Source organism: Saccostrea cucullata, unplaced genomic scaffold (assembly GCF_032062105.1).
Source record: "Saccostrea cucullata isolate Sc308-1 unplaced genomic scaffold, CSIRO_AGI_Scuc_v1 ctg1567, whole genome shotgun sequence".
In the NCBI taxonomy this organism is placed as follows: Eukaryota; Metazoa; Mollusca; class Bivalvia; order Ostreida; family Ostreidae; genus Saccostrea; species Saccostrea cuccullata.
This window is the reverse complement of record NW_026926165.1, coordinates 188616-213322: the sequence shown is the minus strand read 5'-3', so window position 1 is coordinate 213322 and position 24707 is coordinate 188616. Positions and strand designations below refer to the sequence as shown.

At 34.8% G+C, this 24707-nt stretch overlaps 1 protein-coding gene across 1 annotated transcript in view; it reads right to left on the bottom strand.

The window, feature by feature from the left end:
* Positions 1 to 24707, bottom strand: part of LOC134270971 (zinc finger FYVE domain-containing protein 26-like) — a 29960-nt gene that overhangs the window by 1628 nt on the left and 3625 nt on the right. The window contains exons 7-41 of the mRNA XM_062753237.1: positions 24320 to 24501; positions 22836 to 24041; positions 22616 to 22675; positions 22255 to 22280; positions 21156 to 22075; positions 20562 to 20665; positions 20315 to 20351; positions 19942 to 20039; positions 19062 to 19506; positions 18688 to 18773; positions 18485 to 18585; positions 18076 to 18168; positions 17587 to 17767; positions 16378 to 17360; positions 15996 to 16220; positions 15712 to 15780; positions 15202 to 15384; positions 14799 to 14894; positions 14424 to 14580; positions 14048 to 14188; positions 13498 to 13527; positions 12526 to 12695; positions 12030 to 12160; positions 11332 to 11548; positions 10866 to 11026; positions 10351 to 10527; positions 9880 to 10045; positions 9618 to 9713; positions 9235 to 9294; positions 5863 to 6006; positions 5091 to 5288; positions 4490 to 4734; positions 3066 to 3234; positions 2024 to 2083; positions 1228 to 1410 (exon numbers count right to left, since the gene is read on the bottom strand). Of these exons, the coding sequence (XP_062609221.1) occupies positions 1228 to 1410; positions 2024 to 2083; positions 3066 to 3234; positions 4490 to 4734; positions 5091 to 5288; positions 5863 to 6006; positions 9235 to 9294; positions 9618 to 9713; positions 9880 to 10045; positions 10351 to 10527; positions 10866 to 11026; positions 11332 to 11548; positions 12030 to 12160; positions 12526 to 12695; positions 13498 to 13527; positions 14048 to 14188; positions 14424 to 14580; positions 14799 to 14894; positions 15202 to 15384; positions 15712 to 15780; positions 15996 to 16220; positions 16378 to 17360; positions 17587 to 17767; positions 18076 to 18168; positions 18485 to 18585; positions 18688 to 18773; positions 19062 to 19506; positions 19942 to 20039; positions 20315 to 20351; positions 20562 to 20665; positions 21156 to 22075; positions 22255 to 22280; positions 22616 to 22675; positions 22836 to 24041; positions 24320 to 24501 (7600 nt within the window). The remainder of the gene's footprint in view (positions 1 to 1227; positions 1411 to 2023; positions 2084 to 3065; positions 3235 to 4489; positions 4735 to 5090; positions 5289 to 5862; positions 6007 to 9234; positions 9295 to 9617; positions 9714 to 9879; positions 10046 to 10350; positions 10528 to 10865; positions 11027 to 11331; positions 11549 to 12029; positions 12161 to 12525; positions 12696 to 13497; positions 13528 to 14047; positions 14189 to 14423; positions 14581 to 14798; positions 14895 to 15201; positions 15385 to 15711; positions 15781 to 15995; positions 16221 to 16377; positions 17361 to 17586; positions 17768 to 18075; positions 18169 to 18484; positions 18586 to 18687; positions 18774 to 19061; positions 19507 to 19941; positions 20040 to 20314; positions 20352 to 20561; positions 20666 to 21155; positions 22076 to 22254; positions 22281 to 22615; positions 22676 to 22835; positions 24042 to 24319; positions 24502 to 24707) is intronic.

The window sequence follows — 24707 nt, the reverse complement described above, 5'->3', positions numbered from 1 at the left end:
ATTTTTGGTCGGCCATTGTGGCCCCGCCCTACCCCTGGGGGTCATGATTTGATCTAACTTGAATCTACACTACCTGAGGATGCTTCCATATAAATATTATCAATTATGGCTTTGTTATTCTTGAGAAGAAGATTTTTAAAGAATTTTCCTATATATTTCTATGTAAAACTTTAGTCGGCCATTGTGGCCCCGCCCTACCCCCGGGGGTCATGATTTGAACAAACTTGAATCTACACTACCTGAGGATGCTTCCATATAAATATTATCAATTATGGCTTTGTTATTCTTGAGAAGAAGATTTTTAAAGAATTTTCCTATATATTTCTATGTAAAACTTTGGTCGGCCATTGTGGCCCCGCCCTACCCGGGGGGTCATGATTTGAACAAACTTGAATCTGCACTACCTGAGGATGCTTCCATATGAGTATGATCAATTATGGCTTTGTTATTCTTAAGAAGAAGATTTTTAAAGAATTGTCCTATATATTTCTATGTAAAACTTTGGTCAGCCATTGTGGCCTTGCCCTATCCCCAGGGGTCATGATTTGAACAAACTTGAATCTACACTACCTGAAGATGTTTCCCCATAAGTTTCATCTTTCCTGGCACAGTGGTTCTTGAGAAGAAGATTTTTAAAAGATACCACCAAATTTTCATTAATTCCTAATTATCTCCCCCTGAATGAGGGCGTGGCCCTTCATTTGAACAAACTTGAATCCCCTTCACCCAAGGATGCTTTGTGGCAAGTTTGGTTGAAATTGGCCCAGCGGTTCTTGAGAAGAAGTCAAAAGTGTGAAAAGTTTACAACGACAACGACGACAACGACAGACAACAGACAGATTGTGATCAGAAAAGCTCACTTGAGCCTTTGGCTCAGGTGAGCTAAAAAGGTTGTCAGACATCATTATTGAGGGGTAAAAGCATAAAGTATCTGTTTTCTATAGAATACTGTAAATCACTTTTTATTTGCGAGAACTTTATTTTTGCGTAATTACGCGAGGCAATGTGCTCGCGAAAATTTGATTCTTGCATATAATAATATTCCTTAATATTATATAGAGCAATAACCACTATTTGCAAAAATTTTGTCTCGCTAATCAAGAGTCAATGACTATCTCGCTAAAATAAGGTGTCGCGAAAATTTAGTGATCTACAGTACTATATATTGGGAAATTATTGGAGGGAGCATGCCCCCCCCCCCCCCCCTGTACTTGATTTGATTCTTACCTCGTTTGGGCTCTTGGAGATGACCAGTATACAGGCTCCCACGATCTCGTCCACTGTGTCCTCATCTCCATACCCGACCCTCGCGATGGCGTCCAGGAGAGACCTGACGTAGGCGTAACGATGAGCCTTGGCCATCTCTCTGGCCACGTGAGTGAAGATTGCTGTCCCACCAAGTTTATACTCCTGTAATAATAATATTCAAAAAAGCATTTACTGGTACTTGTTCTTTTATTATGCTTGACTCAAATACTTGTGCGTTTTAATGATTCAGAAATTCACACAAGATTGGATCAAGGTAAATGAGTATATAGAACATAAAATTATATGATAATCTTATCGCTCCACTACAGCATTAGGTCGTTAGAGTTTTAAGATGTAATTGGGTGTGTATTTTTATACCAAGATGAGTAACATCGTCTCAAGCCACGGTCCGGAGTCTGAAGGTAGCTCTCTCTCCTACCAGTGGCTGCTTGATCACAAAAAATGTTGTAATCTTGAATATTTATGCCTCTCTATTGTGACATCATATTCAGTCAAAGACAAGTTTTGTTTCCATCGCAATTGAAATCAACAATTTACATCAGCAATATACAAGAAATATTTCGTACACTGTGATTGGATATTGAAAGGTCACATCAAAGTTCATTATCCAACTATGCTTTACTCGCATTGGTCAATATTTTAACGAACTACGAGAAATTCTCTTCTCATTCAACCACAGCCAGAATGAGAGAGGATCGTACATTTTGGCCATGGTTTGCGACGAAGGATGAGTAATGGTATATTAAGTACTTACCTTAATGATCTTGTAGGATAATTCAAATGCTGTTGAAATATCATTTCCACTGAGCAGTACCTAAACAACCAAAGATATGTATGTTTAAGTTAAAAATTCAATTTATTATACCTTAACTGATTTTTCCCTATTTGAAATTAGTTAAATGTGAATAATTTCCTAGAAATCACTGTAAATAGACTAATCCCTGTGCATTAGTAAAATGAGCTAATCCCTGCTTTGAAAGCTAATTCCCTGTTATCTGTAATCCTTTGGATTTTTCTTTTAAATATTGTTTTCGGGATCAGTATGGCTTTAACGTATGATAATGGACCCCCAGATCCCAAGTATGAGTTTTTGAGATTCACATTATTGTATATATTTTTTCTATTTGTTTTAAGTGTTTGTATGGATTTGATATGTTAAATATTAAACCAACTGAATCTCGTAAACCTTGTTTTGTTTTGTGTATGAAATTCAATTTATTATTAGCTCTACTGATTTTTCCCTATATGAAATAAGATCGTTAAATGTAAATAATTCCTTAAAAATGACTAATCCCTGTGCGTTAGTCAAATGAGCTAATCCCTGCTTCAGAAGCTAATTCCCTGTTATCCGTAATTTTTTTGATTTTTTTTTTATTATCGGTAGTGTATGATAATGGACTAATCCCCATGTGTTAGTCAAGTGAGCTAATCCCCGATCTGAAAACTAATTCCCAGTTATATGTAATTCTCTTTTTTTTCTAATTTTGTATCTGTATTATAAAACAAATAAAAAGTATATCATTGAGGGAGTTATCAAGATTCCAGTTCCCCTCAACTAGGACTATTTCCAGAAGCGCAGCCGAGGAAAATAGTCTTGGCCTTGAGGAACTGGAATCTTGCTAACTCCCTCAATGATTTACTTTAACTGTATAATAATCTGTCATTGACTTGTAGTTTCATAAAGCATGTACCGGTAAGCTTAAACTTTGGTAGTAAAAATAAAACTCCCCAAAAATATAGTCTTAACATTTTTGATTTGAACATTATAGAAATTAGTGGATAAAAGAGAAACAAACCATGTTGACAAGATCTGTCCTAGTTTTGGTGTTTCCAAACATGGTGGGGAGGTACTGCCTCCCGCTGACTGACATGGGGGGTGGCACTGTGGCCTCGGGGTCAGGGTTGGTCAGGCAGTGGTACAGGTGTTTTGTTACTTCTATCTGGATTGACACAGTCCTTATGTACCTGATGGGAAAAAAGTTTCCTTTTAAATTGATTTCCATGAAGATCCATATATTTTCAGCAATATAGAAAGAGAGATTAAAATATATTTCAAATCTGTAAACCAAAGTACAACTTCTGAGAATGTCACCCAATCTAATTAAATTAGATATGTGCACTTTTCATAAGAAAAGTGTACATACAGCACAGATCTAAAAAGTCTGATTTTAATACAGTGCAATGGGTTTTCTCCTAGATACCAACCAAATGCTGGTAATAGTGATGTCTTATCTATTGCTAGGCCTTTCAACTGCCGCTAGGGGTCTGTTTTATGAACGATAACTCACTGTTGAAACATGTTGAGAGTAGGCTCGGGGTATCTAACTGTTTACACGCAAGGCAGTTTTTAGCATTTCCCAAGTGTTTCTTTGCTCTCAGTAAAATCCAGTGGTTTTAAAATGTAGCACCAATGTTAAACTTATTTACTGTATAGTTGCGGACACCATTTCACTTCATATAATTAAAAGTTTTAATTAAAATAAAAAGTGAAATCTACCCTCCTTCTTAGTTCTAACCTAATTAAATTTTTATACTCGGTCGTTCCCCTTCGTGCTTAGTAACACAAGTAAGATGATCAATTGCTCCATTTACTTGTAAAAATATATATATTTATATAGGAATCGAAAAAGCGCGAAAAAAAAAAACATGGCATGAAATTTTCTTCTTCATAATAATCGTCAAAGAGAGTTAAAAATATTGAATATAGTCTGTTCCCCATCTATTTGACCCTGTTATTTCAGGTAGAGTGAAGGCATTCTCTTTCTCATGGTCAACACTTTTGTGTACAAAACAATGTAAGGAACCCTTTTGTGTACATAACAATACCAATGCTGAAGCAGCCTATATGTCATTCCTATAAACTATAACTCATAAATGGGCACTAAGTTGGTCATTTTTCACACCTGAGTTACCTATCCTTAAAACACAACATCGGAAAAGTCAATTATAAATAATTAAACTTTTTTATGATGTAATTAAATGTATGCATAAGTTATTATCTTTTCTAATAATTTCATGTACCTATAAACCTATCTATGCAATGTTTTTTACCATATGTGCAACTTGAAAAATTAGTTGAAAGGCCTACTATTGCAACTAATTATTTTACATTTACAAACTTTTGGCATGTTCTTCATTACTTTTTTAAAACAACAATACAATCTGCAACAGTATAAAGTCTCCAGGTTTTCCCATTTTCATCAATATTTCAAATAATGACCTTGACACTTCCTCTGGAGATTGGATCAGTCTGACTGGGTCTGAACTTTGACCTGTAGAGCTGAACTTTGACTCCTCTGATATGGTGGGGCGCCTGACACTCCCCCATTCGGAGGGATCCAGATAGGACTGCATGTGTCTGAGGGCCGTATGGAGGTAACTGATCCGTGTGTACAGATCCAGATAACTGTTGGCTCCCTCCTGATAGAAATAGTTAATACAAGTCATGGCTGCTCGAATGTAATCCTGGAAAAAAAAGGGAAAGAAAATTACTGTTTTTTCCCCTGCAATATTATAATCCCAAATGTAATCCCAAATGTAGACAACTTTCTTTCCTAGCTATTTGTCACTTGAAATACATATATACTGTACAAGTAATTGCAGTATCTTTCTTATCAGTATCATTCAGTCATTTTGAATTAATAAAGGCAAAAAACTTTTCCAAAGTCTGTCTTATGAAAGGTAGATTACAGACTTAACATGTACCAGGTACAAAATGCATTAACCATGGTCCACTTACATTTTGCTAAATACTTGTTCCACATAAGGAACCTCAGCAATGACAATATTCCTAATCAGTAATCTGCAGGAGATTTTCTCACCTTCATAAATATCTGGAATTCATAGAGAACATGGTGGAGCCTATTCTTAACAAGATGTCGACAGATGGCTGTCAGGTAGGGATTCCACTTTTCTAGGGAAGGATCCAACATTACCATCTGGTCTGTTAACTTCCCCAGCTCCCCAGAATTCAGCGCAGGAATCAACAGAGATTCAACAAACACTTCTTTGGAACATTTCTGAAATATAGTCACTCATAAAAACAAATTGTTAATGATGTCAAGTTAAACTGATGCAAACTCAGATATTTACATGTATGTGTGAAAATGGGCATGTGAAGAACAGCATCATAAGTATGGACATGCATTTGCAGAGGAACAAGCACATAGAGGTCAATAAGGAATGCTTACTCCTCCATGGCACCTAATCCATTCTCTGAATACTGTGAAATCACAAATTTTCATGGGAGTTTAATATTCGTTGTTTTCGAGGTAAGAAGAGACCCACAAATTTATGTCCACCATGAAATGTAAAATATAACATACATTTCTATACCACAATACATCACCCAAATCAAATCCCAATGAACCAAAATTTTTTCCACAAACCACAAAAATTTGACCCCACGAAAATATGTGATTTTACAGTAATTTAAAATTTTGCTCCTTATTTGTATACAATATCATTTCAAAGGACTTTTGAGCTTGATAACTGTTACCTCCATATTAAATTAGTTCCTTTTCTTTTTTATCAGTGATTGGGTATCCTATCTAGTCTATACACTATGCATGTATATGAGCAGATAATCCATACCTGGTCCAGTATATACTGTACGGCTTTCATCCAGCGTCCGTTTCTGCGGTGGAAGTTGATGATGGTATAGAAGCTGGCGTACGTCTTTAGATAAAAGTGACACTCATGGTATTGTAGGGTGTCTGTATCTCCTTCTTCTGTCATCTGATAATGTACAATTTTGACAAGTCATACATGCATCAACTAGACTAGTGATGCAAATTTAAAAGCATTCCTGTAAATCACTTTTTCTTCACAAGAACTTCATTTTCATGGAGAGCTTCTGCTAACAAAAACTTCATTCTAACATATACCGTATTTCTATATACAAAAATTGCATGCAGCAATAACTAAAATTCATGAAAAAATTTCTATCCCAATTTCAAATGGCTTACTGGGTATTTTAAAAATCAAAGTACTGAAAGTACTGAAAAGCGGTTAGCATGCTTTCATCTAATATGTACCGAAAAAAGTGCATAAAATGATGATATTTAAGTATGCATATCTTTGTCCAATGTCATCAGAGAAAAAAAAACCAGACATTCTGTTTTTGTAATACTTTACTCAATAGTAAAACCAATAACATTCCAAACTGATGTGACAACTAACAACATCCTATTTGGGGTCATGTAAGAGTGAATCTTCGATTAGGCAGAGAAAATGGTTCCTCCGAAATCCTGGCTAATAGTTCAGATGGGTTTCTTCTTTTCACCACCCAACCAAAACACCCGAGGAGTTTTGTAGTAAAAATATATGCATTGCCAAAGTTGTGTTATGTATGACGTGTGGGGTATCTTGTATATTTTGTGCTCTTTCGTTTGCATTATTCACGTTTAGATGCCAAAGATACATGAAATTTATTCCAAAATTACTTTAATTCAACGTAAGACAGTATAAATAATGATGATATGTAGCCGTGGAATTTTTGAGATGTTTACCATAAACTACATGGCCAAAGTGTTTGTGTTTACTTGTACATGTATTCATAATTGAAAGGTCGCTCTGATGTGACCCCGAATGGGATGTTAGATGTTTCAGAAGCGGTAGCGGATTTGGAACATTTAAATAAATTTTAATAAGATTGAAATGCATGTTTCAAAATTTAAACATGAGATTTCTTCAGTTTGAAAGACAGGAAGTGCATTTTTAAAAATTCTCTCTTGATGGCATCCAATTGTTCTCTGGATAAAAAAAATTATGTTGATGTTGAAAATTTCATTGTCTTTTATTCTCTATTGAATCTGAAATTAGGTAATTGTAAAGCCTACTATAACAAACAACTAAAAAAAATGACAAGTTAAATTCTTTAGATTAATGGATTTGGAGTAGTGTAGATCTACAGCTGGCTGAGGAGAGACTTTGTAAATGAAATTATATCAGAGAGATTCAGTTGTGTAGGCTCATCGCGGCAATATACGTAATTAACCTGTCAACGAGGGATGCTTACTTTTTCTAGGCAACGGATCCCACCTCTTGAACTTTCAGGAGTCAGCTTTTCTTCTAAAATCGATCATTGATCATTCTGTATTTTGATACAGCCAAATTCCTTTAGTAATATTATAAACTACTACTTCTACGGGAAGACTGGCATGATTATCAAGCTTTATGAAATATATTTTATTGACTTTTCAAACAAGTAAATGTTCGAATAAAGTAAATGGTATATGAGAATCATTTGAAAGAAGTCTTGCACAATATAAGCCACAATATCTAGATAAGGACATATAAGGTGTTTTTATCATATACTCTTCATGCAATATTGTTCTCAAATAAAACATGAAAAGGAAAGTTGTGTAATCAATCAATACTAGTATTTAAAAATTCAAATGTACATTAAAAATCAGTGTAACTTAAGAAGTTATCAGTGTCACTTTCTTCAATATGTCGGTTAAACAATATACACTAATTTCTTTTCTATCAATGTGCCTCTAAACACCTGTATTTTAATTTTATTCTTCTCAAACGTTTAAAACAATAATCGACAAATTGGACAAATTCAAATTTTAAAAGTATTTTCACAGCTAATAATACGTTCCCTAGGAATTGATCAAATTTTCAAAACTTATAAATAAGCATTAAGTATATATTTTAAATTTTTGCTAATTGCCAAAATTTTTCATACTTCATTTTCATGAAAATAATATATCGGTTGATTTTAAGAATCACAATGCTGATTAAAATAAATATATATTTCTCCATTTTTTTTCAAAATTGATTTTATACTTTAAGTGCTATTATTTTTTACAAAACTAATAGTAAAATCCCTTATGATCGATTGTTAAAATTATCAAATACGGAGTAGAGTATTTATCCCTAGCAGAGCTTTTATAATTTTTATTAGACAGAGAAGAAAAGAGAAGAAAAACAAACGTTTCATAGTGGAGGTAACCCTATTGTTTCCATAAAACGTTACAAAAAGTGTAAAACTTACAGATGCGTTCGGTGTTTTTATAAAAGCGCTTTTCAGGTATTAACTTCATAAATGGTGTTTCTTAATACTTTGGCAAGGAAAATCAAACTCGATCGAGAGATTTGCTGATGTTTTTGCAGTCTGTAATAACCTCCAACCTGCTGTATAATAAACTTTCAAAAATAAACTAACAGTTGCAAAATCGCGATCGCGCGATACACATGTAATAAGGACCAAATTCTCAGTTCTTAAAAGTAAGTGTTGTAAGTATTGTCAATGCTTTGGTAAATATACTAATAAGAATTCGATATAATCGTTATTATAGCCACTCTTCATACACAGCATATACTTCGTTAGTACAAAGTGATATAGTAGGGGCTGGCTTTAGTCAGACTTCACAGGATATTGTCAATCTCTAACCAGGGGGCGTATTAGACAGTATACAAATCATTTGCTGAAGTTACCGTTGTCGATAGGTAGGTCCTTGTGGAAGTTTCCGGTTTTGGTTGCAGAAGGATAAGGTTACGAGCGATAAAGCGATGCCGATAGGTAGCGCCTTATGGAGGTTTCCGGTTGCCGACACATGCCATATAGCGGCTAGCGAAGCTAACCGCTTAAAAATGAGTATTGCAAAAATCTAGTGATCTAAAGTTCATGTAGTACACATACAAGCAGTGTGAATATGCTTCTTGCTTTGCTACAATATTTGTCAAAATGAATGTACTAAAATACATAGGTTCTTTTAAATCTCATGATTATCATATGATACTGTAAAAACAATTTTTATTCGCGACGACTTTATTTTGCGATTTACCTAGGGTAAACTAGTTCGCGACGATTAATTTTTGCGATCAAGCATTTTTGGATCTACACAGAGGCTTTAAGGACCAGTTCACAACGAGAAATATTCGTGATAAGGAGGCTCTCGCGAACCTCGTGAAAATTTCTTGCATGCAAATAAAAGTTGGTTTACAGTAACTCACCATCAGTGGATCTGCTAGCAAGTCTTGCCATGTTCCTCTTTTGGTCTTCATAAGTTGCAACTATAAGTTAAACAGATCAATGATACTTAGAGTGTATGTATTATGACACTGAGATTTTACAATGATAGTACTATTTATATGTTTGGCAGTTCATAGTGGAGTTATTAAATAAAGCAATGTCATTTAACTGGCAAGATCAGAGATGGAAGTATATGTATTTACCAAAAAATTTATCAACTGGTATATGTCGGTGACATGATGAAGATGTCAATATGTTTTATTTACCCATAATGCTAGGAGTCACATTTCTGTTTATACACGTACTGATTTAAACTAAAGATAATATTCTCACATCTAATTACCGCAGTAGAGGTTGTACTCACATGTTTTGTAACAGATGAAGGAGTAGATTCTAGGAAATCAATTACATCTGCCAGGAGTTTTGGTGGATGGATCACTTTATTGCGGTCTGTTAGAGGCTGTAGAAAAAAAGTTGTGAAACTCATTACCCTGTAGATGTACAAAGAAGCACAGCTTCTGTATGACTGAGAAAATGAAAACGTTTTCTTCAGAGATACAAAGAACACTGTATACATTCGAACATTTGTTTGCTGATTTGTGAATATCTACAACTTCTGAGCTGACCTTCAAGCATCGGCTGAATTTTTCCCTGGCGCTGGGAAAGTCCCCGTCCAGCAGGCAGTTCATCCCCCAGGCTGCCCACACCCCCGCGGGGTCAAGGCCACACTTAGTGGATACCTCCACTGCTAGATGGAGCCGCTCCACTTGAATCAATTTGTCTCTCATCCTCCTAAGTAAAGATCAGAATATAGATGAAAATCAGGGTATGCCCATTGGCCACAATGCTCACCTAGTCAACATGGAATAGAGAAGTCTCACTGCTTCTTTTCTCTTAAAAATAGTTTGTTTACTTTCAATAAGAAAGAAATATATAAAGATTACATCAATTTTGAAGGCTAAAGCTATTCTCCATTTCTGTTTCTATGAGCAGTTAAAATTGGGTGTTTGCAGACCTGCATTAACAAATCCATCACACTATAACATGAAGTCTACAGAATAGCTAGCAGGTACCATATGACATATAGACATACTCACGTGACATAGTCTTTCTTGGTGAGCTCTTGGAGGGTAGGGAGGTCAGTATAGTTGTCCCCGACCAGTATCCCTAGTAAGTCTATGTGGCTCTGGTAAGTCTCACACCGCACCAGGCCCTGGGGGTCACCAATGTTGATATACTGCATTTTGGCATGAACTAACAGGGTCTTCATCATACTGAAAGAAATTGTGTTAAAGGTTAAAAAATTGTTGAAATAAAATCATTGAATTTCTTGTAAATTTGTGAAAGGATTTTCACTATGATTTTCATTCACCATATTGTAGATCACCAAATGTTTACCACCTTATTTTTGCAAGAGAGACATCGGTATTTATGAATGAGACATAATTTTCACAAGATCTGGTTATTTCTCTATAATCCACTAAAAGAAAATTTACATGAGAATGAATTTTTCGCAAGTAAACTGCCTTGATTATTTATGCAAAAATTTTAATGATCTCATACACAACAAGTGATTTACAGTAGTTTCAGCTCAAGAGGAGTCTATACACACCTGAGAACCAGACTGTAATCCACCTCTGGGTTGGGGACCCCGGGAGCGATGGGTCTCAGGAACTCGGACAGGTTGTCACACAGGTCCAGCATCAGCTTACCACACTTGTGGGGTTTACTGTGAAGACCCAGTAAAGAAAGACACAGGGAGGTACTGGGGGCCTAGGGAAAGAAAATGACAATATTTACATTTCGATCAAATTTTTACACAATGCATTGTTAAAGGAATTCCTTTATTCACTATTATGAAATTATATATCCAATATTTTACACATACAATGTATATGTATTTGATTTTATTATAAAAAATTGCAGAACTTAAGTACTACATTTAATCAATGAAACTTTATATATATTTATATCAGTATTGATTCGTAAGTACATGTACATGTAATTGTGAGGATTTCATGTATAAGATTTGACCAACCATGACATATTTTACTACCTTATTGTGCTTTTATATTTACCTGTTCATAATAGAAGTCCTCCCGAACCATTTTATTGTGATCTGCATCACCGGGCTTTAGTTTCCATATCAGCTCTGAATGATGCATGGCATCAGTGAGATTGAGTGACTCGGCATGCTCTGGAATTATGGGAAAGTTGGAGCCGAAGGTTCGGGATGTCAGACTGGAGCCAGACAAGTTGTCTGAGGACTGCTGGTAAATCTCTACTTCTGGTTTTCTTTGTTTATAACAGAAAAATATAAATAAAAACTAAAACATGCAAACATTTATCTTTAATATCGATAATTGATCTCTCTCATACATTGATTCATGATTTAAAATAAAAGTGTGCACTGTAATCCAGAGATGGGGTGGTGGGTAAGTATGCCATAATAAATTACTAGAGATAAAACATATATCTGGTACTTTCTCAAAAGGGTTTTGGGTATGAAATTTCTCAAGTTTTGATACATGTATTTTTGTCTACTATATGTTAGAACATTTTATGACAGCATAATTTTCTACAAAACTACCAGTAGCCAAAATCTCTTACAAGTTCAGTTATTGGTACATGTACTCAAGAAATGCTCTTGAAACTGTACTTTGTTTCTGTACAATTATGTACATGCAAATGCAATTCTTTTTTAAAATTTGAGCACTTTATCTTCTATTCCAACAGGACATTGTATGTATTTCCTGGTATTTTGATTGTTCTTTACCTTGGACTGAACAGCTGGGAATAACAATCATCACAAGTCCTAACCTCCATACCGCTGACTTGTGAAGTCTTTGTTGAACAGGAAGAGCAGACAACTCTGCCACAACGCCGACAATGGTGTCTTCTGTTAAACTGAAATAAAAGTTTAATCATTAAATAAACCATTGTGCTTACAATGAAAATTACCTTACATCAAGAGATATTTGAAAGAAATTAAAAGATTTATAAAATATCTTTACAAATTTATACATGTACAAGCATTTTCAAAAAAATATTATTTTTTGGCTTGGACAAAAACTTCAATTGCCCATACTTTGACCTTGACAAAGTGACTTCAGTGTTCCCTAATACTCTTTTGAAACAATATAATATTTAAAATATTTTCATGAAAAACTAAATCATATAACATACACCATTTTAAAGATGAAATTTTTCACAACTGAAAAAAAAACATGGTTACAGTGCTTATTACAAAAACATATTGGTTGTACACTAACCATACTGAACCGCTCTACTTGGCAGACCATACACGTCTGTGTGGCACTATCCGGCTGCCATTTCTCTTTAGGTGGGGGCTCCGCTGGCATCACAAACTTGTTGGACCTTGTGGCTCTCATTACGGGGGAGCCTATGTTAGGACTGTTACTCAGGAAGCTTCTATTTTTACCTGAAATTTTTGAAATTTTAATAATCAATATGAATTTTCACATCAAATATTTAAAATTAAACTGCAATGTGTGCTACAATTAAAATATTCATAAGCTTGGATAAAAATTTAACACTATAAAACTTACGGTTCTAAAACACAATGGAAAACACACTATTTTAAAATCCTGCTTACAACTTAATTCAAACAAATATATAATTGAAATTTCATTTAACACTTTTGAAAATATTTGAAAGCTTTGCAAAGATAATAATTGAAAATAAAAAAAAAGAAACATTCACTACAAGAACTACAAGGAATACAGTCATATTCTCTTTCTGAAATTCAAGAAAATAAAACGATTCCATGCCAAGAACAGAAGAAACAGACTTAACCTTTAAATCATAACATTAGTCTATTGATTTTAAGTTGCAATATTGCAGATGTATTATCAAGATATTAAACCCATGGAATACTCTAGGTTTATTTATATCTAAAATAAATATACATATTTAGTTGTAAAGTGATTTTATAATTTGTCCAAATGTTTATTCATACAATAATAATTCATGTACAGCTTAACTTTGGTATCTCTAACACCAATCTTTTGATAACCATACCAGAGACATGTCAAAGCAAGTCTACAGTATAAGCTGCAATCTGAATTTCTACTTTGTTTTCTCAAACAACCTGATATCTTGAAGTTCCTGAGTTTGAGATACCAAGGTCTCACTGTAGTAGCAAAAGTAACAAGTGAAGATAGAAAAATATTTTAAGCAGAAGCATAAATTCTCAACTAATGCAAACCAAAAATATAGTGTACCTTTTGTTTTGGAATACTTATTCAAAAAATCTGACAATTAGAGAAGAATAAATTTAGCAGATACATGTATAAGATTACAAAGTTCACCTTGCACAGTGACACTTCAACAGTACATTTTACCTATCTAGAATATACATGCATATATTAGGTAAGTATCAAAGTTTTTCTACACTGTGCTCACTTTTGTAACCTGGGTACATTACATGGCTATCATATTTGTCAGCTATAAATAAGATTCATCACTCCTACGTTCACTCATATAATTTTTTCATTTCTCCGATAAAATCCAACACATTAAAATACACTCATTTCAGTATACTCCGCAGGGTAAAATTTGACAGAGATAGTCTTGCTAAATAATTTATGTAATGTAAAAAAAAAGTAATAATAATGTATTCATTTATCTAAATGAGAGTTATCTCTCTTAGCAGAGGGTTGGTGAACCTTAAAAAGACAACCATTTGATCACAACAACACAGAACAATGAATGAATGTGACAACATTGAGGATCACAGAGGGAGGAATTAGAGATGTTCAATAAGTCTTCTACCTGTGTAGTCTATACTCCTCCTGACCCTCACAGACTCAGTTAAACTGGTTCTCTTTGTGGGAGACTTGTCTGGTGCCCCATCCAGCTTGTCTGAGGAGGCATTGGAGGAAATGGACTGCTGAGACTGAGATCGGTCCTTTTCTAAAATACAAAGTAGAAGTGTTGTGAGCACTGAACTCACAAAATGTTATCCAGTTTGCTATATGAGTATAATTATGGCAAAGTGATCTATAGCAAAATATTTTTATAACAAATCAATTTTTTTTTTGACCTTTTACAAATGTTTTACTATATAACTGAATAAAAAAAATACAATAAATAAATTGATTTATTATGCTTCAATACAGTATATAAAAGTGATATTTTAAAGAGATACCTGGTTCAGTGTACTGGATCACAATGAATTCTAAAGCCTTTGTTGCGTACTCTGCAATCAGTGTATTAAAGTCCTGCTGCGTGAACCTCTGGCCCACATTTCTCAGCTTCTCCAACTCAAAATGAACTTTCTGGAATGCCGTGCTGGCTAACTCCACCTAATCATGAACAATATCATTAACATTTTTGAAACATAAAAATTTCAGGTAGAGTAAGCTTACATTGGCACTTCCTATTTGTTTTGAACATATTTTATTGACAATACAGTATGTCAAAGGGATTGGACCCAAGTTCCAAAACTTGGATACTCCTCTCCCATTTTGAGATATTCTAATGGAAATGGTTTTGAACAATCAGCAATATTTTTCAGTGTCACCTTCATGTTCATCAACAGTTGCTCCAACATCAACTTGGGTTCAGCAACCAAGTGACAGTATTCATGCACAAAGTTCTCTGGCATACACAACAACATCTGTAAACAAAATGACATGCAGATTAAGAAAACTCATTGAAGATTTTATAATGATTTTACTTAAAATATCCATAATTAGCAGACTCAAGAAGTACTGATTAATTAATGGGGTACTCTTGAATTTGCCTCAAAATAATAATTTTTATCTAATATGTAATAGTGTAGTTTTTTTTTTTAAAACTCTTCCATCAAAAAATTAAAAACAAATTTCCTTGCTTTTTCTGGCCACATAAAATTTCTTCAACTATCACCCAGGTCTGTCTCTCATAAAATCAGAAAACTGTTAATTTTAATATTATAAGCTTACATCACATCCTATTTTTGTCTGATGAAGTTCATCCACCCTCTCCTCTGTTAACACACCAGTCAGGTGCTCCATCATGTAAGTTACAACAAACAAACGGTCTTTCTGATTGGTCAATTTCCCAAGCAAGTTCTCACAAATTCTGTAACAGTCCTTTTCATTTGTCTGTTTTAATTCCTCCAAAATCTTATGGAAAAAGTTATGAAAATAAAGTACATATTGATTCTTCTCTAATTTAGAAAATCCAAAACTAGGAATATTTAAGAAATTGCATAAAATGTAGCTGAAAAACCGTTTCTTAACCACAGGAGATTTAAAAAAATCCAAGAGCAGGTATTAAATTTATCTGGAACTTCAATTCAAGTCCTGAAGCATTTCTGCCATTCATATATATATATATATATATATATATATATATATATATATATATATATATATATATATATATATGTATATATATATATATATATATATATATATATATATATATATATATATATATATATAACTCACCATAAAAGATTTTGTTGTGTCTGACTTTGAATTTTCAAGAAGAGTGAAAAGTTGATGTTCAACCACATCCTACAATAAACATTTATTTGGTTGGGTAAATGTCTATATAAACAAATGACAACAGTTAATAAATGCACTGACAGCCAACAGATCAAGAAATAGTGACTGTCTGAGATCGATATGAAATTTATAGTCATTCATAAATTGAACATTTGTCATTAACTGACAATTCAATATAAAAATCAGCAATATGAAATGAGATTTTTAAAGAGTAAGATATTTACCAGATACTTTTGTTCTGGGAATTTGACAAATCCACACCACTGTCTGGCTGTCTCGTAATCTCCAGTCCGCAGTAGGACAGACAACACGGTGCTGGCCTGGGCGGGGGACTGGACATTTCTCCATTCTGTCAGCTGCTCCAAACTGTCAATGTCTGATTTATCCATCTTATCAAAGGAGGTCCCACTGGAAATCTTGAACTGCAGAGTTTTGGCACATTCTGTTATCTGTGTATTAAAAAAAGAAGAAAAACTATTAAAGTTAGAGCAAAATGAATGGTACATGTACGTGGCATTTTGCTTTTTTGCATGCATGTGGATTTAAAATGTTCAAAAAGAAACAAATAAAACTCAATATTCCTACTGAAACTTTTTGTCACCTTACCCTAAGAAACATCTTTAATTCCTGTATTTTTGCTTTCACAGCTGAATGCAGAGATTCGTGTGATTGGAGGTAGAACACCAGGTCAAAAAGTTCACAACACTCTTCCAGAGGAAGACTCTTATAAACAGACAGCAACAAATGAATGAATTTCTCTTTGTCTATGAATTTGTGCATACAGCAGACAACTTTGTCCGTTTGTGATTGGTTTAATGACTGATTCCCACTGACTAGTTCAGTCACACAACAAGCCAAGGCAAAGTCATGGAGAACACAGAGCTGAGGTCGTTGCCTAGTAACAATGATCGGAATGCCCTCTAGTAGTGAAATCACAGCCAACCATTTTCCTTCTTTGGTCAGATCTTCCAACAATTTCATCAAAACAGACTGAAACTCCTTGCTGGTGTGTAAATTCAGCATACAAACTTTCACGCTGTCTGAGATATTGTTGGAAATGAATTTCAAAATGGGGTCGGCACTGCCCAGTATTTCGGGATCCTCAGCCCCTGCGACAGGTATAACGTAGCTCAGAATGTGTCCATTTAATATGGGATAGTCCCTGGTCAATCTCTGGTACCTATAGCTTTTTATGTCCACCAGACTCATCTCGGAGGAGGAACGACTCCTGAGACTTCCCGTGAAATGGTCGACATTAAGGTGTTCCTCTATATCATCTAACTCATCCATACACACAAGACTGACCAAAGTGGCCACCAGAGGGCTCTCATCTTTGATGTACTCCAGGGTTAGAGGTGTCAACTGGTATTTCATATGGGGCACTTTTTTACTTCCACCACTGTGTTCAAATGAAAGGTCAAGATTTTTGGGAAGGGAGGTAACTCTTCTGTGGGTCTTATGGAAAGTTAATGCAGGTGAGGATGGAATGGACCTAAGATTATGGGTTTCACCATCAAACTTTACCAGAAAGTTATATTTATAATTATAAGTCAAAACTTTAAAAGGAAGTTCCTTCCTTCCAGCTGTATCTGAAAGAGAATTCAGAAGAGCATAAAAATCTTGGACTATTTTGCAATTTTTAGCTTAAGATTTTATTAGCCGATAAATAAATGTTGATTAAAAAAAATATATATATTTTTTGAATATATGCAAAAACAACTTTGTAAAATTGTCATTGTATGAAATCATATTAGCTAAAAATCAGCCCTGAGTTCAATTCTTGCCAACTGCCCCCTTCTCAATTAGAAAACTTACCAATACTCTCTGAGTATCCATGAACTTTGTCCATTTGTAACATCTCTCTCAGTACTGTTTGTGTTGACCCTGTGGTGTGCCCCTCAACTACATGTAGGACTCCCTCATGTTCCGCAGTAAATGTCTCCTGTTCACTACTGAAATCATGTCTATACCACATCAACAGCTCAGGCAGGGTGATCTAAGGGGGAAATATAAAAATATCAACAAACCATGTATTCAATGATGTCTTCCCTAATCTGTTTTCTACTTATGGTGTTAAGGTGATATCTTATGGGTGAGCCAGGGTGAAATAAATCATTGCATCAAGTACTGAGGGAAATTTTAATGGAGCAAATAAAAGAATGATTATTTTGGATGCCTGCCTTAATGTCACTGATGAAAAAGAAAATTTACATCATATAAACACATGCAATCTTATGTCTTGAAGAATAAACTCTGACAACCTCTGGTCAATTATTTCCCAAATGCATTCTTGACCATTCTTACTGTATTGTCATCCTTGTTGATCTGTACACAGTTTGTTAAGTACTCTCTCATGGCAGACTGCAGCTGACTTTTGACAAGCTCTGGATTAAGAACCTGAAAGAAAATTAACAGATATACATTTATGTAGAGTTGAAAAATACTGTACGTGTATATAATTTGGCATATTCAAAATTTAGCGCAATCAATGGATATGGAGCTGTTGGCATAATCATGATTTAGTGCTATACGTGTTCCTGCTGCATATTCTATTTATAAATGAATTCTTAGCAGTATTCATGAATTAGCGCATCTTCATCTGCGCCAAAGCTGCTAAAATATGAAGCTCACTATTTTAAGTACACATACAGTACTCTTCAGTTAATTCATGAAAGTTTATATGAGCAAAGGTAACAATAAAAGACTGATTAACCTGTAATGGTGGAGAAGACTCAGAGCAAGTCGTGGTCACAAACAGAAGTCGAGGCTCTGGATATAGGGCAAAGCTAAACCAGGGATCACTTTTATTCAGCTCTATAATAAACAAAAACAATTATTTCATCATGAAAAATAAAATGCAAAAGATGGGTACAACTTTTCAATTTGTAAATTTTCAATGCCATCTATTATATTTACCCAATGTCCTGTTTTTTAATATGCCCTCAAACTCCAAAGGAGGTGGAAGTCCACTTCGATTCAAAATAAACTTTAAATCAAACAGGCTGAAAATTTTCAAAGAAAAAAAAACCATTGATAGCATTAATCATATAATAGGCAATTTAATATTATATTGCAATAATTAAACATAAGTATTCTACAAAATCCTACTCTTTTTTTCTCATATAAACATATCATATCTATCTATCATTATATACACAAATGCTTAAATATGTTTCTTATAAAACACACAATAACACAATCAAGATTTCTGAATTGCACAAGAAAACATATTCCAGTCATTAATAACAATTAACACTACTGTATGCCCAAGAATATTTGTATTTCATTACCTTACTCTTCCCAACTGTCCGATGTTATAGCTGAAAAGACTCATTTGTACAATTTTCTCCATTCCACACAACTCACAATAAATCTTCTCGTCGAGATCTTCTGTATTGGAGGTAGATTTGTCGATATCATCCAAGCACATGTGAAGGAACATAAGATTTTGTAAATTACCATAAAAACATAATTTCTCTTCCCTGGATTTTAATAAATTTAAATCAAGTTCTCTAAAGCACTTAGTTCCTGATATAATGTCCCTATATTCTGGAAGTTTGATTAGACGTTTGGCACAAGAAATGTCAAAAACACCCTTTGGATTTGTGTTTGTGGTGACATCTTTCATCAGGTGCAGAAGACGAGTTAGGATGCTCCGAATCACTGCCTCTGGTCCATCTGGCAAGGAAGGCAATCTTTTTTCTGAAGGTCTTTCAGACACTTTTCTCTTTATTCCTGAAAAAATAAAATCAAAACATAGTAACAAACTCTCCTCTTTTATTCAGAAACATAATAAAAAGGTTTTCCATGAGAAAGGTGAAGGAACCAAAATATGCTTCAATGTTAGCTAAGGGAAAAATTCAAAAAGAAAAAAATTACTGGGTCTGACAAACCTTTTGAACTTGACATTTAGTTAAGTTAATATAACCCTTGATACAAAATTATTTATTTGACCATTCTCCAACTATTTATAACATAGTAAACATTTTAAAACTATTTTGGGTCATAACCATTTTGTTCATGTCAAAGTGCAAACTGGGGTGAAAAATGGATATACACTGAATGGTATGGTTTTCATAAAAAAGAACTTTGAAAAAATGGTGCAATTCATGGGTGCACTATAATACAAGTTAATTTGTCTTTCTTTGCTTTATTAGGTAAAACACCCACCTTCTTTAAGACAAAGTTTACTAGGAATGTTGGTACAGCAGCTCTGAACAATAATCTGTGTCAAACTCAAACTCAATCTCTTGGCCACCTTCTCCAACCTTCATAACATAATTTTTATATCAAAATAATACCAAGTTTGTGTTGCCAATTATTGAATAAAGAGAAAATTCTATCAATGCATTTTAGATGCTTTCAAAATACATGCATATTTTCATGTTAAAATAATATTTAAAACATGCATCTGCTATTTACAAGTTATTTAAGAATTATGAAGGTTATATCCGTATCATACTTCTATAAAATTACACCGAATTTGAAAACATTTTTCCCTAAGTATTGCTACCAAATATGTTAGGGAAGCAAATACATGTACAGCATATGGAAGTAATTCTTAGGAGTTATTACAGAATCTGAAATTAAAAACAAAGTCTCATCAGATAAACTTGCAATAAACAGTACAAATTCTTGTCAAGCAATAAAGAAAAACCTTCCAATTCAGAGATCAGCAAAATAAGCACGGGTATTTCAAAAGAATTTATTTTCAATCAAAATACAATGTATATAAACATTTGACTTTTTTGGAAGGGCAGAAAAATCTTTAGTTTAATGTTGAAGCTTACCACTAGCTTTAGCCTCTGTTTCAGCCACTACGAAGGCCAGTCCCTTGAGATGATCATACAGGTGTTGTAGATAGTCCCTGCTCCCTGAGGAGGATGGAGGTGATCTGTTGGATACAGTAAACAGATGATGTAAAATTAAACTTAGCTCAAGATCACACTTTACTAATGTTATTTCCCTCTTTCATGAATCTATTTATGAATAAAATCATCAATTTATCCATGGTATAATATAGAGGCACTGTGAAATTATCATTTTTCGTAGGGGACCAAAGTTCGTTGATTTTGTGGGTCAACCTTACAAACAAATTTACATCCCCACGAATAATTATTTTGTCAATGTATTTATTCATTAAATGAATATACAAATTACCCACGAAATTACGTCCCCATGAACCAACAAAATTTTGCTTATCCATGAACATTTTCCCTAACGAATTAAAATGATTCCACAGAAGATGAGTTACTGGAATCATTACCTTTTCTGGGGGACATTTAACCTACACTTTTATATCAAGATAATTTGTACTTACATTCTCAAGATCTCAGGATTGGGGTATATTCAACAAATGACAAAATAAATTGTTTTTTACACACCTGGTCATGACGGTACACATCCCTCCCTTGGGAACCTCTTTCTGCATCACATGAATCAGGTGTTTCATGGCGTTGTGTAGCACTGGTTTATCCGTCTGTGTGGGGTCCTCAGATTTTGGGGAGGGTCTGGGACTGGTTTGGGGGCTAGTCCTTGGACTGACTTTTGAGGGACTGAATTCAGAACTACCCCTCTGCGGCTTGTGGATGTACCCCTCCAAAGGCATCTTGCCGTGCTGTTGGAATGCATGTTCTGTTTTATCTATGACTTTTTTCATTTCTATCAACATCACAGCATAGGTTAAACAGTCATCTCTTAGGAGAGGAAGAGTTGCTGTCTGAAGAAATGTTTGAATGCTGTGTTTGTAGAGCATTGATAAAGTTTCTTTGTGTGAAAGTGTTGTGGTTAAGTCCATGTCCCCTCCCAGCTGAAGCAAAGATTCAAACTTGATAATAAGACTAGGAATTCCTTGGATTCTGTGATCAAACTTCTTTTTCTCTTCCCCATTTGAAACTGTGCCTTTCTGGGGTTTAATTTTGAACTTGGATTTGATTATGTCAATAAGACTGTTACATGTTTCCCAAGATTTGCAGGAAGTACACAGCATGTCAAATAAAATCATCATATGCACATTGTTCTGATCAAACAGTTCCGAATACTTCACTGGTATGACATGCCTGGACTTTGGACAGGGAATTGTGGGAAGGCCCTTTTCAGACAGAATTTCCTCTGCTACACTATTCACAGACACAGTTGCCACTCCTGCTGCTGCCACTGATGCTAAGCCTTTCATGGAGAGTTTCCCCGGCTTCACGGCCTGACTTTGCCCTGAGGGAAGTTGTTGAAGTTTCTTTGAGCACTTAGAGAACAACTCTGCAAACTTGACTTCTTTTGCTTGAGGAGTGTCATCTAATCTCAGGAGCTATTTGAATGAAAATATTTCAAAAAGAAATTAATTAGATTTTCAAAAAAGAAATTAAATGATAATTAATATAATAATAATACTAAGAGGAACTTAACAAATTTTCCTCTTTATGATTTACATTTGATTACTGAAACGAACTCTGGGGCAATAAATTAAAAGATAAATAGTATACAGACCTTGATGACTTCAAAAACATGGTTCACTGAAAATATAGTTTTGTTTGGATACACATATCAATTTTGGTCAATAGACTTATAGTTCCTCTGAAGAAGACAAAAACATTAACCTGCATGGTGGATATGATTCCCTTGATGTATCATCAATGCAAGTTTGGTCAACATAGGACTTCTAGTTACTCGGAAATGAAACCTGCACCAAAAACATTAACCTGTTCTCTCAACCTGAAAATGTAGGTCAGATTCAGCATCCGATGCAAGTCTGGTAGTGTACATCCTTAGATGTACCATCCATGCAAGTTTGGTCAACATAGGGCTTATATTTCCTTGTCCTGTGTTAACCTGCTCCAAAAACATTAACCTGATCTGTGTTGCCTCCTTCTGGATTTTCTGTCTAACTTGCTATCTTCATCCCTTGGGTCTAATCAAAAAAGATATTTAAACATACTCGATTATTTATGCTCATCACTAAAGGACCCTGGCATCTGATCATATAATTTACTTGATCTGAATTGAATAAAACCCTAAGCTCATGCAGGTTCATGAAGTAAAACATTCATAATAAAGACAAGTAGACACACCTTTTAATGAAGATGAAATTCTCCTTGTTCGTTTGGTGGCACCATTTTTTTGTTGTAGTAAAAATGCCAACTCATCGTCATTCTCCTCTAGAGAAAACGACAGTGGTTTGGCCAGGACCACCCCTGGGGTTCGGGGGATCATTTCATGACAAACCAGCTGGAACCTCCACTGAGCCTCGCTGACAAACTGCTGGAGTTGTGACACATGCCTTTGTAGGGTATCTCTTCCCACACTGGACTGGACCAAGCGTGACAGAGGTTCCTCCAGACTAACATCTATGACTGTCTTTGTAGCTTTTCCAGGCATTTCCTTGTTGCCTAATATTTGGAACTTGGCCGAACTCAGATCAACTAGACACTCCTTCAGTAAAGCTAGAATGTCTCTGACTAGATACTCATTACACAGGAAGCCAAATTTCCGACAACTGCTGGTACTCCCGGTGCTCAGCGTGCTCCCATTTCCAGACCCGCCTTTCTGATGGGCCAGTTTTTCCTTTAAGCTGTTCAGTCTTTGAAGATAAACACTCCGACTATTGTCTTGACTAGCTGACCTTTCTCTTTTCTTAGTTTTGACATCTGGAACTGTCTCTACAAATGGTTCATCATAGCTTCCAATAAGAATTTGTCCCACACCTGTTAGATCCTCACCTGTGATTTTTTCATCAACACTCTGCGAGGGGGAGGAAGTGCTTCCCTCTGACAATATACTCTGGCTCAAACTCGGATGATTACTCACTATTGTCTCACTTCTCCCTCTTTCATCCTCCTCTCCAGTTTCACTATCAGAATCAAAAATGGCCGACGATTCCTGAATTTCCTCATGAGACAGAAAGAGTAAAGAAAAAATGTTTTCTAATATTTCTACCCTGAAGTTTAATGGTTGCAGTTTACTTAGATAGACTTTGGCACTACTGAGTTTCTGAGTGACATTTTTAGAGTACTCTTCTTGAAAGTTATACCCTGATTCAGAAGTCCCTGAGTCACTGGAAGACATGCTTGAAATCATGTGTTCCAGTGGACTTACAGAATTGGACTCTTGCACTGGATGGACTAGTTTTTCATGAACACACTCAGCACAAAAATAGACAGCATCCATAACATTTTTTATTGCACAGTAACCAGTGTAGATAGATATATCTCTCCATCTCTCGATATGAAACTCATCTTTTTCTTTATCTGTCTCAAATCTCACAGATTTTGTTGACTCTGGAGGGAAAAAAATTGAATAAGTAGACCTCAATTCATTGACACAATTCATACACTGCCTAACACTTTTCATTTAGTATTGTTCTTTTTATATTAAGAACAAACCCTCAGAGTTTACAAAAATGAGCTGCATTTTTCCTTTAGCATATTTTTCCAAGAATGTATTATTTTAATGACTTTGTTGGAATTAAAAATCTACATGTAAACAGAAAATTTTTTTTAACCTCAGGATTTCTCTCAAATAATTCTAAAAGAAATGGAATTATGGGATTCTTTACCTGGGTTTTTCTGGAGTGGACTCTTTTCTAATAGGTTCAGCACTTCCTGTTGTTCCAGTGAAGCTAGGCGAGTAGACTGATGGAGTACGTACAACACAGAGTGGTTCTCCAGTCCTGTAAACATGTCCGCTGCTCTCTGATTGGAGCTTACCTGGCCCTTCTCAGCGGCTGGTAAAAGTGGCCTAAAGAAGACAAGAGATAAAGATGTATTATATGTCTTCCTACTCAACCAATGGAGTAATTCAGTCATTACTTTTTCAAATACTATTCTTGGATACTCATTTACTGTTGTGGAATCTTTTGAATTGGGGATGGCGGAGGGTTACTGGAAATCAACATTTTACTGATTTGGGGGACAAAATTTTATGGATAATTCTTAAAAAGAGCA